The sequence below is a fragment of the Drosophila takahashii genome, chromosome 2R, assembly GCF_030179915.1.
Source record: "Drosophila takahashii strain IR98-3 E-12201 chromosome 2R, DtakHiC1v2, whole genome shotgun sequence".
Classification (NCBI taxonomy): Eukaryota; Metazoa; Arthropoda; class Insecta; order Diptera; family Drosophilidae; genus Drosophila; species Drosophila takahashii.
The window spans coordinates 19,389,039-19,405,771 of NC_091679.1; the positions used below are offsets into that span (position 1 = coordinate 19,389,039).

The 16,733-nt window shown below is 39.5% G+C and overlaps 1 protein-coding gene across 2 annotated transcripts in view; it reads left to right on the forward strand.

Moving 5' to 3' along the window:
* LOC108054391 (uncharacterized) overlaps positions 1–16,371 on the forward strand; it is a 132,625-nt gene extending 116,254 nt beyond the window's left edge. Inside the window, exon 6 of one of the 2 annotated variants that reach the window (XR_011417745.1) lies at positions 16,211–16,362. Coding sequence is in view for 1 of the 2 variants with exons in the window: in XM_070212189.1 (XP_070068290.1) it covers positions 16,211–16,219 (9 nt within the window). In the remaining variant the exon portion in view is untranslated. Of the gene's footprint in view, positions 1–16,210 lie in introns of both variants that reach the window. The other variant, XM_070212189.1, reaches the window with a different exon arrangement.
* Positions 16,372–16,733: the final 362 nt, after the last annotated feature.

Genomic DNA, 16,733 nt, shown 5'->3' on the forward strand with positions numbered 1-16,733 from the left:
TGTTGAGCCACATTGAGACCAAACAGAAATCTTTATTTCATGTTAGCATTTGTGTTAATTCATTTACATAATCTTACATTTGTGCTCTCCTTGTCTGCTCGCACGTCTACGCCGTTCGCCAACTTTTTGCAACTGCTCAACTTCACTGCGTGGCTTTGGCAGCGGAGACGTGCAAGAGAGAAAGAGATATCAGTACCGCGGCTTCGAAGCGGTAAATTCTCGAAAATTTTCGCGATCTTGCAGGGGCGCATCGCCGCCACCGCGGTTTTGGGCGCGTTGAGTACGGGGCGATGAATTGTGAGTGCGAATGGGACAAGATGCATGGTCGCGGCGGCGATATTTAAGTTGCCGACGCAACAACTATTGTATTAAAACAAATTAAGTTAAAAAGTGTTTAAGTATTTCAAAATGCCTTTTAAACCTACTTTAGCTTTAGTAGTTCAGAAGTTACGAACTTACGAAATTTAGCCATTTGTAGCTTTTTTCCCGCTAAAAAAGCGATTTTTTCCAAAAGTGGTAGAACTAATGTTTTTTATATGGAGCTGTTTAACACCATATAAAATTTCCAGGATTTTAAACCAACGTTTTGGGACAAACTGACAAACTCACAAACTGACAAACAGAAGTAAATTTTTATTTGGGGAAGAAGAAGAAAGTCTTCTTTTGGCTATAACTTTTGAACGGAGCGTCGGATTTTATCATATGACCCCTCATCCCCACCCGCCCCAACAGCTCCAAATTCGAAATTTTAACTTTTTTACTTTCTTTGCTCTTTCTTCCAAGGCAATTGATTTTCTTAAAGTCTTGGTATGCAATCCTGATAGTTGTTGCGATACCTTTCGATTGGTGTATTACTCATTATGATCGGACCATCACAGCAGATTTTCATTTCTTCGTGTATATTAGTATAGTCGCCTTCGCACACTTTCCTTGTGCGCTTCGTCCCTACATGGACTGCCGTCCATAGTGATAAATGTATGTTACAAGAAGAGAGAACGTTATAGTCGGGTGCCCCGACTATCAGATACCCGTTACTCAGGTAAAGGGAGTGCGAGGGAGATGGAGATAGAAAACTTTCACTTTAAACTTAACTTTTTTTTTACTTTTCCGAAATATTTAAATTTTTAAAATCGTATATAAGCGATTGTGGGCGTTAGAGGGGGCGGGGCACATTTTTGAAATAAACTTGCGCTGGGTAGGAACTCCAAGAATATTCATGCCAAATACCAATCCTCTAGCTTTTATAGTTTCCAAGATCTCAGCGTTCATACGGACGGACGGACGGACATGGCTATATCGACTCGGCTAGTGACCCTGATCAAGAATATATATACTTTATACGGTCGGAAATGCTTCCTTCTAGCTGTTACATATTTTTGCACGAATACAATGGGGGGTGTCACAGAAATGCCTTCCAACTAAATTCCCCCCCAAAAGAAAATCTCGGTGACACAGGAACCGTTTGAAAATCAAGTACACGATTTTAAACCAACCGAATAGTAGCCCTTGAAGCAAATGTTCCTAAAATCAGAGCAAATTTACTCCGAAACTTCTAGAAAACTCTATAGATTTTGTGACACCTACGGTTTTGATGGGTTGGTTTCCAAACCAACCGTCCCCAAATCCGTCGCCGGTTTCTGTTGGTTTTCTGTTGGTGTCACAGGAATTCGAAAGATATGCTTTTTTCGGAAAATTTACCGAAAAACGACCAGGGCTGGATGCATGCACTAAATATCAAATATTTAATAATTATCGAATTTTATTTGACTTGTTTGACTATTTTCCAATAAGTTTTAAACTTAATTTATGTTTTTATTGCAAAATTACAAAAATAATATATGTTTAAAGCGTATATTGCACACAATAAAAGAAAACAAGAGAGAACGCTATAGTCGGGTTGTTGTCCCGACTATCTAATACCCGTCACTCAGCTAAAGGGAGTGCGAACGCTGTGTCGGGTTGGTGTCCCGACTAATAATCGTAACTCAGCTAAAGGGAGTGCGAGGGAGATAGATATATAATTTTTGATTGCGTATAACTTTTTAATGAATGGTCCGATTTGAAAAATGTCTTCTACATTTCGATAGGTATAAATATACACAACAAAATTGCATTTATACTTCTCGGAAATCTTTAAAGATGTGGGCGCAGGACCCATTTTAAAATCGTTAGTGGGCGATTGTGGTCGTTAGAGGGGGCGTGGCGCTCGGCTAAAATAAACTTGCGCTGCGTAGGAAGCCAAAGAATATGTGTGGGAAATCTCAACCTTCTAGCTTTTGTAGTTTCTGAGATCTCAGCGTTCATACAGACGGACAGACGGACAGACAGACAGACAGACAGACGGACAGACGGACATGGCTAGATCGACTCGGCTAGTGACCCTGATCAAGAATATATATACTTTATGGGGTCGGAAACGCTTCCTTCTAGCTGTTACATACTTTTGCACGAATCTAGCATACCCTTTTACTCTACGAGTAACGGGTATAAAAATGAAAAATTTTAACTACCCGACAGGCTACCTATTGCAGCCCTGTACAGCTGTTTGCAGCGGCTGCGTTTGTTTATTTACTTTTATAAGTTGGCAAGAATCGTCCCATAGTTAAATAGCTTTTTGTCAATTGTTTAAATGTCGTTCTTTAAGGCTGTATTAATATTAAGCTCTTCTTCCTTGCTTAACCCGAAAGCCTGAGCCCCGGCTATTCCTTCTACCATCTGGTAGAGGTCGATAGCGACTGCTATGGCGTCCTCGGTAGCCGTCAATGCTTCCTTTTGAAAGGGACCACCTCCTGTCGCCCTGGTCTCTTTTTTGTTGGTCGCAATCTTTTTTTTATCGACTGCTTCCAATTCTTCCAAACCTTAACCATGCGGTGGTCACCAGAACGCGGTCGCCCCGAGTAAATCCTTTGGCAATGTCGATATTATCGCGAATGAATCGCAAGAATATAGCGTCTTGCGCTGGTGACCTATGTTTACCCCTGAAAATTTTGTACTTGTTTACTTACATATCTTCTTCTTCAGAGCCGGCGTTTTACCCGGAAAAAATAGGACATTTTCACGACAGTGATGCCAATTTTGTGCAAAAGGCGGCCTGTTTTTATTAATTTCTCTATAACTACAACTTCTTTTACCATGAAATTTTTACCAGAAATAAGTTTCATTTTTAACTACAATACTAGGTTCATTTGAATAAATAATTCTTTAACAAGACATTTCGATAACTAACTCCGAAATTTGGACAAATTTGGTATTATAAAGTTCTAGCTAATTGGTAACACTGCCAGGTAGACGGTTTGCCGACGGATTTTTTTTTAGATAATTTTTTCGAGAGGTTTTATAAAAAGCATATTTTTAAATATAACCCGAAGTAGGTATAACAAGAAAGTAAGCTACCTTCGGCCAGTCGAAGCTTATATACCCTTGCAGATACAGTAATGCTCACTTGGTGAAATTCCAGGGATTCCAGATTCAGCGTTTCTATTTCAATTTTGTTTTTAAGTAGTCAAGAATCAAAACGCCTGCTTCCTACAAAGTTACAATGAATTTTCTTATATTTGTTTGAATATTCCTATGGAAGCCTTAAGATATAGTGGTCCGATCAGGCATATGTACTACCTGCAATGGAAAGAAGACTTTCGGGAAAGTTTCATCGCGATAGCTTTAAAACTGAGAGACTAGTTCGCATAGAAACGGACAGACGGACAGAGGGACATGGCTAGATCGACTCGTCTAGTGATGCTGATCAAGAATATATATACTTTATGGGGTCGGAAACGTCTCCTTCACTGCGTTGCAAACTTCTGACTGAAATCATAATACCCTCTGCAAGGGTATAAAAAAAACTTTCTTCTAAATGGACCTGCTAAAATAAATGAGGTTAGGTTGCATTTTTTAATGGCACAAGTGCATAAGCACGTTTCGGCAGCTGATGAAAACATTTTTAAAATCTTGAAGTATTAGTAAATAACAGAATATAAACATAATTGAGGGAAAAGCGGGGGAAAGCACTTAAAACTGTACCTAAACATTGTAATGCGCAACATTTACGAACTGTAGGGACAAGAGCGTTTTCTTGCCGGGGTTGTGATTTGGGCGGTGTGATTAGGTCGAATTTATCGATTTTGATAAAAATGAAACTCGAGTTGCGAATTGTGTGTGTTCTGGGCGATCGTGATTTTAATAATGACCATTTTCGTGTCGGCGCAGCGGCCAACTCGTGGTGAATACAAGAATGGTGAACGGTGAATAAAAAATGCAAGAATGATACGCGCGAGGTTTAAATACAATTCATAAGTTTATCGGAAATGATTATATATGTTGTAGCAGAAATGTTTCTGTGTTGATCCAACATCCCGGCCCCATTGAAATTACGCTCGTGAATTTCAACAGACAGGTAATAGGGCCAGCTTGTGTATAGGACGCCTAATGATGCCCTTGGATGTGCGAACGTCAGCCACTCTAACTCGACGATCCTTGCCTGACGTAGTAGCTTCGACTCGACCCATTATCCAGCGTTGTGGAGGCACGTTGTCTTCATGAACGATGACCATGCTTCCAATGGCTACGTTGTCCATCACCTTGTTCCAGCTCGATCGCATCTGCAGCTCTAATACGTACTCATTGACCCATCGTCGCCAAAAATGTTGCTTTATTGCGCTGACTCTTCTCCAACGCTCCAAATTGTCGATGTTTTCGCCTTTGGACGGGTCTTCAGGCAACGCACGTAACGAGTTTCCTACGAGGAAGTGACCCGGAGTGAGGGCCTCCAAGTCGTTAGGATCAGATGCTAGTGGCGATATTGGTCGCGAATTTAGGATCGCTTCGAAGTCGATAAGAACTGTGCTGAGTTCTTCGAAGGTTAGGCTCGCGTTTATGAAAGTACGATTTAATAGTCCTTTCGCACTCTTTACGGCGGACTCCCACAGTCCTCCGAAATGTGGAGCCCTGGGGGGAATAAATCGAAAGTTTATAAATTCGTTTGAGCAAAAGGATGTAATAGCTGATGTAGTTTCGGTTTTAAACAAGAATTCGCGGAGAGCCTTCAATTTGGTACAAGCCCCAACAAAATTTGTGGCATTGTCACAAAATATATCGGTTGGTAGTCCGCGTCTTCCAATCATGCGTTTTAAGGCCGCTACAAATGCCTCCGTTGAAAGGTCCGAAACCAATTCGATATGGACGGCCTTTGATGCAAAGCATACGAATATGCATATATAACCCTTTGTTGTACGCATGTATATGTTGACTGGTCCAGCGAAGTCAACACCGCATCGTGCAAATGGTCTTGAAACTGTTGGACGCTCCACCGGAGAATTTTCCCATTTGTCGCTGCAGCTGTGGCTTATAACGGACGCAATGTATGCACGATCGAACAACGCGTCTGGCTGCATCTCGAGCATTTACAATCCAAAAACGAAGTCGAAGAGCAACTAACGCCTTCGGACCCGCGTGATAATTTCGGATGAGAAGATGTTTGATGTAGCGCTGAACGAACTCGTCCTTGCTGCTGAGCAAGATTGCTCACCGAAGCATCCACGCTACGATACGAAGGCAACGAAGATGAGAGCTAGTGTTTGCGACTAAGTTGAGCAAGTCATATATTTTTGCGACGAATGCTGCTTTGCGCCTCTCACATGAGACTACTTCGGGATCTATCTGACCTCGTTTGTCTTTTGTCCAGTCTTCTATTGGTTGTTGTAGATAAGAGGGTCCAGTGAACCAAATTGAGTCGGCTAGTTCTAAGGGGGTGCACCCTCTGGATACCATATCCGCTGGATTGACCTTTGTCGGAACGTATCGCCAAGTACAATCAGTAGAGAACTCCTGTATCTCGGACACACGATTTTCCACGAATGTTGATAATGTAGCAGAGTGCTGTCCTAGCAAATATCGAACGATTTGCGAATCTGACCGTAGGAATATTTTGTACCGATGATTTGTAAGGATTCCACGGATTCTTAAGATCAGTTTTGCCAAAAGATGTGCCCCTGCCAATTCCAATTTTGGCAAAGACAGTTTTCGTGTTGGAGCCACTCTGCATTTCGATGTAAGCAATCTCACAGTAATCTTGCCATTCTGATCGATCGTGCGTGTGTAGAAGTGCCGATAACGATTCGATGAATGATTTCCACCCATGTTCGATGTTTTGTGGCCCCGATTCATCCCAACTCAGCTTCATCAACCATAACTTCTGTAACAAAATTTTTGCTGTTATGGTGATCGGAGAAATCAATCCCAGAGGGTCGAAGAGTGATGACGAAATCGAAAGTATGGCACGTTTAGTCACCGAGACTGCCTTTTTATGCGTGAATTCAAAAAGAAATACATCATCTTTTTGGTTTCAATTCATACCCAGCGTACTTGCAACTGTACTGTCTTCGATGTTCAGAGGTTTCAAGTTATGGTTGTCCACGAATTCCTTGTGATTCGAGTGCCATTTCCTTAGCTCGAAACCACCCCTATTCAAAATGTCAGTGACTTCGCGTTTAATTTCCCTAAGTCCGTCTAAGGCATCATGACCACAAAGAAAATCGTCCACATAGAATGATGATTTTAACGCTTGTGAGCCAGCCTTATTATTAGCTCCGTACAAGTCGGCCAGATAAAACATGCTGCGGATGGCAAGATACGACGCAGACGCTGTACCGTAGGTAACGGTGTTCAATTGATACGTTTTCAGCTCGTTTTCTGGTGAGTCTCTCCAAAGAATATACTGAAATTTGCGATGTGGCGAATCAATCAAAACCTGTCTAAACATCTTGACAACATCGGCGGTAATGGCATATTTGAAGGTCCGAAAGCGAATAAGCAATGTGTACAAGTCACTCTGTATTGTTGGTCCCACCATAAGTATGTCATTCAACGATACTCTAGTAGAAGTCTTACACGACGCGTCGAAAACAACACTCAATTTAGTTGTGGTACTACTTGGTTTGAATACGCAGTGGTGGGGGATATAGAAGTGAGGCTCATCTAATCTGGGCTTAGGAACCAGTGTTAAATGATTGAGCTCTTCGTACTCTCGCATAAAATCCACGTACGCAGCCTTGACTTCAGGTGATCCCTTTAAACGACGCTCAAGTGTTTCAAATCTGCGAAGAGCTGGGTCGTAGGACTTGCCCAACATTGAAGGATCATCCTTGAACGGCAGCTGTGCGACTACTCTACCATTCGTCTCCTGGTGTACTGTTTTCAGATAGGCTTGCTCACAACGACGATGTTCGGGGAAGACCTTGTCTGCCCTTTCCACTTTATCCAACTGCCAAAGTTTTTCCAGGTTTTTGTTAATCGATTCCTCTAATGTAAGAGAATAACAGTGCGATGTTGTCGGTGTTGCTGCCCGTTTGCAGCGACCAGTGACAACCCAACCAAACAAGGTTTTCTGTAAGGTAGAAAGGCTAGGACCAAGTTTGATTTGTCCGACTGAGATGATGTCGAAAAATGCTTCAGTTCCTAACAGCAAATCTATTGGGCGCGTTCTATAGAATGTATCATCTGCTAGTGGAATATTTCGAGGCCAATTCCAAGATGAGGTGTCTATATCGGCATCTGGCTGATAGGCGATATGCTTAGTGACACAGAATTCAAGCGCAAGTTCGAAATGGTTAACCCGAGACTTAATTGCTGTTGTTGCCAGTTGTCTTATCCGAGTTTGGCTGTCCCCGATGCTGCAGATATTTATATTGCTGTTACTCCGTGGTAACCGAAGGGCTTGAGCGAAACTATCAGAAAGAAAGTTGACTTGCGAGCATGAATCAAGTAATGCTCGACCAATTCTATAACTACCGTTTGCATCCCTTACCAAACCATGGCCGTGGCCAAGATGACTTGGTCATGTGAATAGCCTGTGTGAGTGTGACTGGTTCCGACTGGGTTTGCTGAGCTAAATTTGCACTCTCATGATGAAGCAGGGTGTGATGTGATCGAGAGCACAAACGACATTTCAGGCTAGAAGGACACTTAGACAAATGGTGTCCCTTGCCTAAGCAGTTTAGACAGAGCAATTGTCTTTTAGCAACCTCATACCGCTGCAGGGCTGTTAGAGTTTTGAATTGGGGGCAGCTAAATATTTTATGATTAGCATCGGAACAATAGAGGCAGGTCTGAGTGGTACAATTAAAGCTTGCCCCTAGACGTTGTCCTTGCTGATAGCGATATCTACCGCCACTAACTGCCTGGTGCGCTTTTGGACTAGTTTCGGTCTGGTCGGAGGTTTCCAGGTATTTACAATGCCTATCAATTAGTTCTATACACTCCTTCCATTTGGGTAGGCCCGCAAAGCTTAATGACTCGTTCCATTTCTTCCTGGTGAGCGGATCAACTTTCTGCATTATAATTGAAATTAGCATGGCCTGAGCAATTTCGGATTCAGAGCCCAATGACCTCAGCGAGTTATATAGAGCGGCTGCGTTATCTATTAGGCTACGAAGTTGGTTACTATTTGGTTTGGTAACGGCTGGCAGGTTGAACAAGGATGATATGCTATCTAAAAATACCAGAGTGGGGTTATCATAGCGCTCCTTAAGGCGCTCGAGAGCCTTTGGGTAGTTATCGGGAGTAATTTGAAAGGCCCTTACTGTTTCTAAAGCTGCTCCAGATAAGCAACTGATAAGCTGATTGAATTTTTCAATATTCGATAAGCCTGCATGTTGATCTATCACTTGCTTAAACGATGTAATGAAGTTTTTGTAGCCAGCATAATTCCCGTCAAATTTGGGGAGCTCGAGGGCAGGTAGTTTCAACGACGATACAAGGGAATGACTTGATGCCTTTTTGAATACAGTGGAGTTCTGAAAATCTTCTCCAAGCTGCTCTTTAATCCCAAAAAAATCGCGCGATTTTTTCTTACATTTTTTTCGCCTGCGGCGCACTTTTTCTTGGTCTGTATTAAACAAGTAGTTTTAGCTGAATAAGGGTTGTTGTGTCGCTGTGTCGCTCAGAAAAACAAATTCAATCTTTAAGTTTGGTTTTGGGTGGAAAAGACTAAAAAAAAGGTTAAATATATAATCCTCCTTGGACCGCGATTTCTTCTGATTATCATAATAAAAATACACATGTGGTCATCCATGGTTATGAGAGTTCTTAAGAAATCGCTGTCCATCGAGGATAATTTTTACGCGGTTGTGACGACTACTTCCCTCTAATACCAATTACTCAGATGTTTGGAATTTTAAATTAGTCCTATTTTGACAAGAAAGGAAAAGGGTACATATATACATATATGAAAAGCATACTTGTTTTTTATAGCAAACCCGGGAACTTTGAAATTCAATTACAAGAGAACTTCTTTTTGCACGTAAATTCTTAAGAAATCGCGGGCCATCGAAGATAATTTTTTCGCGAATTTCGGGGGTGAGTCCTGCGTTTTTTTTTATTTTTATACCCGTTACTCGTAGAGTAAAAGGGTATATTGTATTCGTGCAAAAGTATGTAACAGGTAGAAGGAAGCGTTTCCGACCCCATAAAGTATATATATTCTTGATCAGGATCACTAGCCGAGTCGATCTAGCCATGTCCGTCTGTCCGTCTGTCCGTCTGTCTGTCTGTCTGTCTGTCTGTCTGTCCGTCTGTCCGTATGAACGCTGAGATCTCGGAAACTATAGAAGCTAGAAGATTGGCATTTTGCATGCAGATTCTAGGAATTCCTACGCAGCGCAAGTTTGTTTCAAAATGGTGCCACGCCCCCTCTAACGCCCACCATCGCTTATATACGATTTTAAAAATTTTAATATTTTGGAAAAGTAAAAATGCAGTTTTATTGTGTTTATCAATACCTATCGAAATGTAGAAGAAATTTTTCAAATCGGACCATTCGTTAAAAAGTTATGCGTGATCAACGTTTTCTATCTCTATCTCCATCTCCCTCGCACTCCCTTTACCTGAGTAACGGGTATCTGATAGTCGGGGCATCCGACTATAACGTTCCCTCTTGTTAATAATTTTATTATGGTATAATCAGCCCAATTCCATTTAATTTTTAAAATCCAATTGATTGCAAGCATTACAATTGAAATCTTATGCGAGGTTTGGACATTGCTGAATGTGATGCTTGTTTGGCTCAGCCTGTTAGTGCGCCCGTGCATAAACACAAGAAGGAGAAGGCGACTTGGGTCGAACAAAAAGTAAGTTTGTTTTATTTATAACAGTTTATTATTCACATAATTATGAAACAATTAACATATACTGTATAGCACTTAAAATAATGTGTGAGTTAGAAAGGAAGTTCTTCGGATTGAGAATTTTTTTCTCAATTCCATCATTTTTCAGTACTCAATTTGAGAAATGGCAATACTCATTTTAAAATACCATCCAAGTAATTTCCAAAAATGAGTAATGTTTGTACTCATACAGTACAGTTTGTACTTATTTTAAGGAATAATGTAGGGGAGAGTGGCGCAATTTCGTCAGCATTTTTTTAAAGCTTCTTTTTGTCCATCTTGAGACACGTTATCATATTTCTATTTTTATTGTTGAATGCGGTTAGCACCAAGCTTTAAAATGTGACATTCCCCTTTTTTTAATTACCTTGATGATTTATAGAAAATTAAAAAGTAAAACCAATATACTGGGGCAATTCCGTCTGTCTGTCTGTCTGTCTGTTATTAGAGGGGGCGTGGCGCCCGCCTGAAATTAACGTGCGCTGCTTAGGAAGCCCAATAATATGTGTGGGAAATCTCAACCTTCTAGCTTTTGTACGGACAGACAGACAGACGGACAGACGGACATGGCTATATTGACTCGGCTAGTGACCCTGATCAAGAATTTATATATTTTATATGGTCGCAAACGCTTCCTTCTCCCTGTTACATACTTTTGCACGAATACAATATACCCTTTTACTTTAATGTTTTAAAGTTAGGTAGCTGTGTAACGGTTATTAATAGTCGAGGCACTATGCTAGCTTTTTATTTTGTGAAACCCGTGATTTTTAGAGTAAAAGGGTATACTGTATTCGTCGGAGAGTGTGCAAAATTGTTTTGGTTTTCAATATTGAACGCACTGGAAGAAAATTTTTTAAAGCAAATGATGAAACAGCTGCTAGATGGCGCCCCCTTCCTCGCACTCCCTTTAGCTGAGTAACGGGTATCTGATAGTCGAATTATTCTATTATAGCGTTCTCACTTATTTTCGTTGAATTTGGCATTTTAACTTTTTGTTCGATAGTGCTCAGTTCCTTAGGTATTTGGTTGTAGTGTTTTAGTAAAAGGATTTCCAGCGAGTGCTTTGGTTTTGCGTTCAGGGTGGCTTCTGCATCTTCTGCTGGCCCTGCTTTCGTACTTTAAGTGCCAAAGCACAGCTCTTGTCTAACAAGCGCACACACACACTTGTCGACCGACGAATGGAAACGTAATATCGGATTTTCGTATTTACATAACTGTGTTTCCCCGTACACCCGCCGTAGTGAAACCAGTCACCGAGACACCGTTGCCGTCACCGACGCAGTAGTTTGTATTGCTCTTGTGTGTTCTTTGCATCAAAAGGTTGCTTTGTAGGGCACCTCCCCAAAACAGCCGCCACAGCACCCTCATCCCACATAATGCTTCGCCCAATCTCAACGCACATAAAGCTCCTGCAGCACTAACAAATAAAACAACACAACGTACTCGAAGTGAAACGTAAACTTTTGAAAAAAAGGCACTGCCTGTAACACTTCTATAAAAAGAGTTGAATCCTGCCAATCCAAAATTTTAAGACATATGATAAACGCCCCATATTATACAAGAAACACTACTATTTTTCGAGATCTCAAAATTAATCCTGTTTGTAAATCTATCACCAATTCTGCCACTCGCTACAGATCAAGACTCATCTCCCACACAAACAGACTTGCCCTCACACTTTCCAGACCTATGAACAGAAGAAGACTAAAAAGATTGCACCCATCTGACAATTGGATACTTGGACGGCACGCTTGTGGGAAACTCATTCCAGACTTAGACGCCTAGACTGCAACACTGCTAAACTTTTGTAACCAATCTTTTTATTCACTTTTTGTTAATTTTATTTTTTTTTCATGGGTGAAAGTGAATTGAGTTTCACATAACACTCTTCAATAAATATTTGTTATGCATATCAAAAAAAAAAAAAAAAAAAAAAAAAAAAACTTTTGACAAGCATAACGGAGCTCAGAGCGAATAGGGAAGGGACGGCTCACAGCTAACGCTGTTTTTTTCTGTATTTCAAAATGAAAAGGATTTTATGTTTCTTTATGTGGGCGCTGGCAAAAAAAATTTTCAACGCCCCACAACCACCGACCTCTTTTCACCCGCAGGCCAGCTCGTTTTTTCTTCACCACCTTAAGCTGGGATACCATCCATAAAAGTTAAATAGACAGAAAATTGTACATAATTTTTTGAGCTTGGATTTTTCAATTCGTTGCCTAGCATCATTGACAGATAGCTTGAAACGCAAATAGCGTGTGTTTTGAGCCGTGTGCTATAAAAGGGTGGGCAACTGGGCCCGGGGACTTAGACTCCATTGTCGTCTCTGAGGCAAAGATACCTGGCACATTAAGGGTGGGGTGTATTCAGTATTTTTATTTGGGGGTGGATAAATCCGGATACAGTAAATTTCTTTTTGTGAAAACATAAGGGAGAAAAGGGCGGCGCCTGAAAAGTAAGTTTTCTTATTTGTCTGAAAAAGCATACACAGAGAAAATTATCAAAAGTTTTAGGTGCAAAATAAGGGGTGAAACATTTTAAAAAGTAAAACGTTTCATACAAATTTATTCTACTTTGCATTTTTAAAACGTTTTCATTTTTATTTTTAAAACGTTTTTATATGAAAACGGCACCTAAAACGTTGCATAATTTTCTCTGTGTACTACCTTGAAAAGTTTTTTGGTTGAAATTTCGCCGAATCGTATTAAAAATGGTAAGTTACACTGGTAAAACAAGAAAGGAAGCTAGCTTCGGTAAGCCGAAGCTTATATACCCTTGCAGATCATTCTATTAATTTGCAAATTGCAAAAATGTTAAATTTACTATAATTTTATATTTTACTTGCAATACCCGAAGCGACGTTGTCCGCTACTATTAGCAAAGCATTTAATGCTGATTTTTACATATATTCAAATTCAAATTAATATCAGAGTAAAATCCCGCGTAACCTTAGATAAACAGTAAACACACCTAAAACGCACTAATATTCTAATCCTTCTAACCATAACATACCTTACCTTAACACCGCATTAACCCTAATATTACCTCACCTTAACCCCACCTATTTTATTCTAACCCTCGGCACACTTTTTTAGCACCTTTATGCTGTTTTCACTATTTCCTAGTCAAAGCCCACCTTAGCACCAATTTTTCCTCTTCTTAGCTAACCTAACTTTAGTCTCACCTGAAAAAAAATTTTCCTTACTATACTTACTTACTTTAACTTCACTTTTTCTTATTAAAACTTGTTTGTCAGCTTGACCTTATCCTCACTAAAGCCCAAAAGAAGCTTACCTTTCTCACCTTCACCCTTCCCTTACTTTTCCCTTACTTTTACTTTTACCTTACTTTTACCCCAATCTATGTAATACCTCCTTAATCGCAACGTAACCCCTAACCTCACCTTATTCCCACCTTAACTCCACCGTTCTGGTAGCAAATTATATCATTTTGGTTAGCTAAGCGAATGCAGAGAAAAACTCTTACTCTTTTTCACCGTTTATTTCGAACAGATCTAACCCCCAAAAACCTTAAAAACATAAAAAAACAAGAGAGAACGCTATAGTCGGGTTGTTGTCCCGACTATCTAATACCCGTCACTCAGCTAAAGGGAGTGCGAACGCTGTGTCGGGTTGGTGTCCCGACTAATAATCGTTACTCAGCTAAAGGGAGTGCGAGGGAGATAGATATATAATTTTTGATTGCGTATAACTTTTTAATGAATGGTCCGATTTAAAAAATGTCTTCTACATTTCGATAGGTATAAATATACACAACAAAATTGCATTTATACTTCTCGGAAATCTTTAAAGATGTGGGCGCAGGACCCATTTTAAAATCGTTAGTGGGCGATTGTGGGCGTTAGACGGGGCGTGGCGCTCGGCTAAAATAAACTTGCGCTGCGTAGGAAGCCAAAGAATATGTGTGGGAAATCTCAACCTTCTAGCTTTTGTAGTTTCTGAGATCTCAGCGTTCATACAGACGGACAGACGGACAGACGGACATGGCTAGATCGACTCGGCTAGTGACCCTGATCAAGAATATATATACTTTATGGGGTCGGAAACGCTTCCTTCTAGCTGTTACATACTTTTGCACGAATCTAGTATACCCTTTTACTCTACGAGTAACGGGTATAAATATATAAAAAATAACACCCAAATACCTATGAAAGGCTACGACCAAAATGCTTTAAGCGAAAAACGGATCTGCCCCAATGTCGGCTGGGGATCAACAGCTGGAGAAAACACTAGGTTTAATTTTGGAGACGAAATTTGCCAACAATTTTCTTTGTGTGCCCCTCGTCTTTAACATAATTTAAATTTTTGCAAAATATTTGATTTAGAATGGCTGCATTGAGTGATCCGTTATTTTAGCCTAATTTAATCAATACATACTTATGTATGTACAATAGGGTGGATTTCTTTAAGGTCAACTGAGCTCAGCATCTTAAATGGTAGGTTTCTGTGTCCAATAAATTTATGCGAAAACAGAAAAATTTTATTTCATCGTTTAGGCGGTGCGCAATGGCCCTAAAGTTTCGCTGAAAATTAAGTGTAAAACTAGGAATTTACCCCATTCCATTTCTTGTCAGATTTTAACATGTCAACTTTTTGGTTTCGCTCGAATAAAAGAGTCAAGTAGAAATTTATTTCATGAATATTAACAGTTGGACGTAGCCTAGCCAGTAGAGCTTCTGTCTCCGAACAAAAAAAAACCGAGTTCGATCCCCGACTCATCATTTTTTTTTTGTGACTCACAATAAAATAGAGATTCTATTTAACAATTTTGAAGATTAACTATCGCTTTTGCGTTCGCCAATACAAATTTTCGTCAAAGAAGAAAGCCAGAAGAAGAAAGACTCTTATTTTTCAGAGACCGTAATATTTATAAGTTTTACTCTAAAAGTCCTTGATTATTCGTTATTATTGTTATTTTTAAGTTGTAATTGTCTCCCAGGGACTCGAATTTTATCAACGACTACATCCCTTGTTAAAAAGCTCGGGAAAGTGATTAAGATACTTTTTAGAATACTGTCAAAGTATAAAATTAAGTCTACGGCATCTAGATGAATCTGAAATATGCGTAATAAACTTTAAAGCCGTTGCGCACCGCCTAAAACTATTTATTTTTTACTTTTTCTTTCTTTAATGGATTAAGGATACACAAATGCTATATATGAAGGGGTGAGAGCATGGCCTTAGAAATTTCATACAAAATAAGTCCACCCTAATGTACAATGTACATACAAATGCTTAGAGTATTAGAAAAAGCAATATTTTGGGCAAAGTACGTCGAGTTTAGTACGGAGTTTGATACCCTTTATGTTTTATAACTTCAGTCTACATATTCGGCAGTTGGACGTAGCCTAGCCAGTAGAGCTTTTGTCCGAGTTCGATCCCCGACTCACGATTTTTTTTTTGTGACTCACAATAAAATAGATTCTATTTTTCAATTTTGAAGACTAACTATTACTTTTGCGTCCGCCAATAAAAATGTTCGTCAGAGAAATGCTGGCTTAGGATACAACGATATTGACTCTTATTTTTCAGAGACCGTAATATTTATATGTTGTACTCTAAAAGTCCTTGATTATTCGTTATTATTGTTATTTTTAAGTTGTAATTGTCTCCCAGGGACTCGAATTTTATCAACGAATTCATCCCTTGTTAAAAAGCTCGGGAAAGTGATTAAGATACTTTTTAAAATACTGTCAAAATATAAAATTAAGTCTACGGCATCTAGATGTATCTGAAATATGCGTAATAAACTTTAAAGCCGTTGCGCACCGCCTAAAACTAATTATTTTTTACTTTTTCTTTTTTTAATGGATTAAGGATACAAAAAGGCTATATATGAAGGGGTGAGAGCATGGCCTTAGAAATTTCATACAAAATAAGTCCACCCTAATGTACATATGTATGTGCGTATGTAAGCACTATAGAAATAGTAAACACCGTTATAGTAGATTCCATTAGGCAATTATTCTTAAATAAATTACCCAAAGAGTTTCAGTCTCAAACTAATTCTTTTCTAAATTTTTGTTTCAGACCGTTTAATATCATTAACAAGAACCGCCCATTCCCTTACACATCTTATCGGATGGAACCCAGTTTGTACGAGTAAAATTATTTTAGAAAAAGTATATGTATTATGTAATTAAAATAAAAAAATAACCTAAAATAAAATATTTAATTGATTCATCTTAAAAAAATGCAAAACAAAAACAATGGTTTTAATTTTTTCGGTGCGGAATTAAAATTTTTTTGGGTCATGTTGATACCAAAAGTGGATCAAGTAACTGCGAAAAAGTGTCTTTGACAGCAAAAAGGGTCAAATTATAATTTTCGAAAATATTAAAATGACACCAGAATAGGGTCAACTTGATGACCTTCTGATCAGAGACAATTTGAAACTCAATAGTGACACATTGACACCTAATTAGGGGCACAGTGATGACTATTGTTTTTTGGGTGCGGTTGAGGTCTTTAACATCTTCCACTTTGAATAACGACTATGGGCTACTCTGCGATAACCTGCACCTGTTGCTCTCAGCCAAAGCCAGTGATTGGT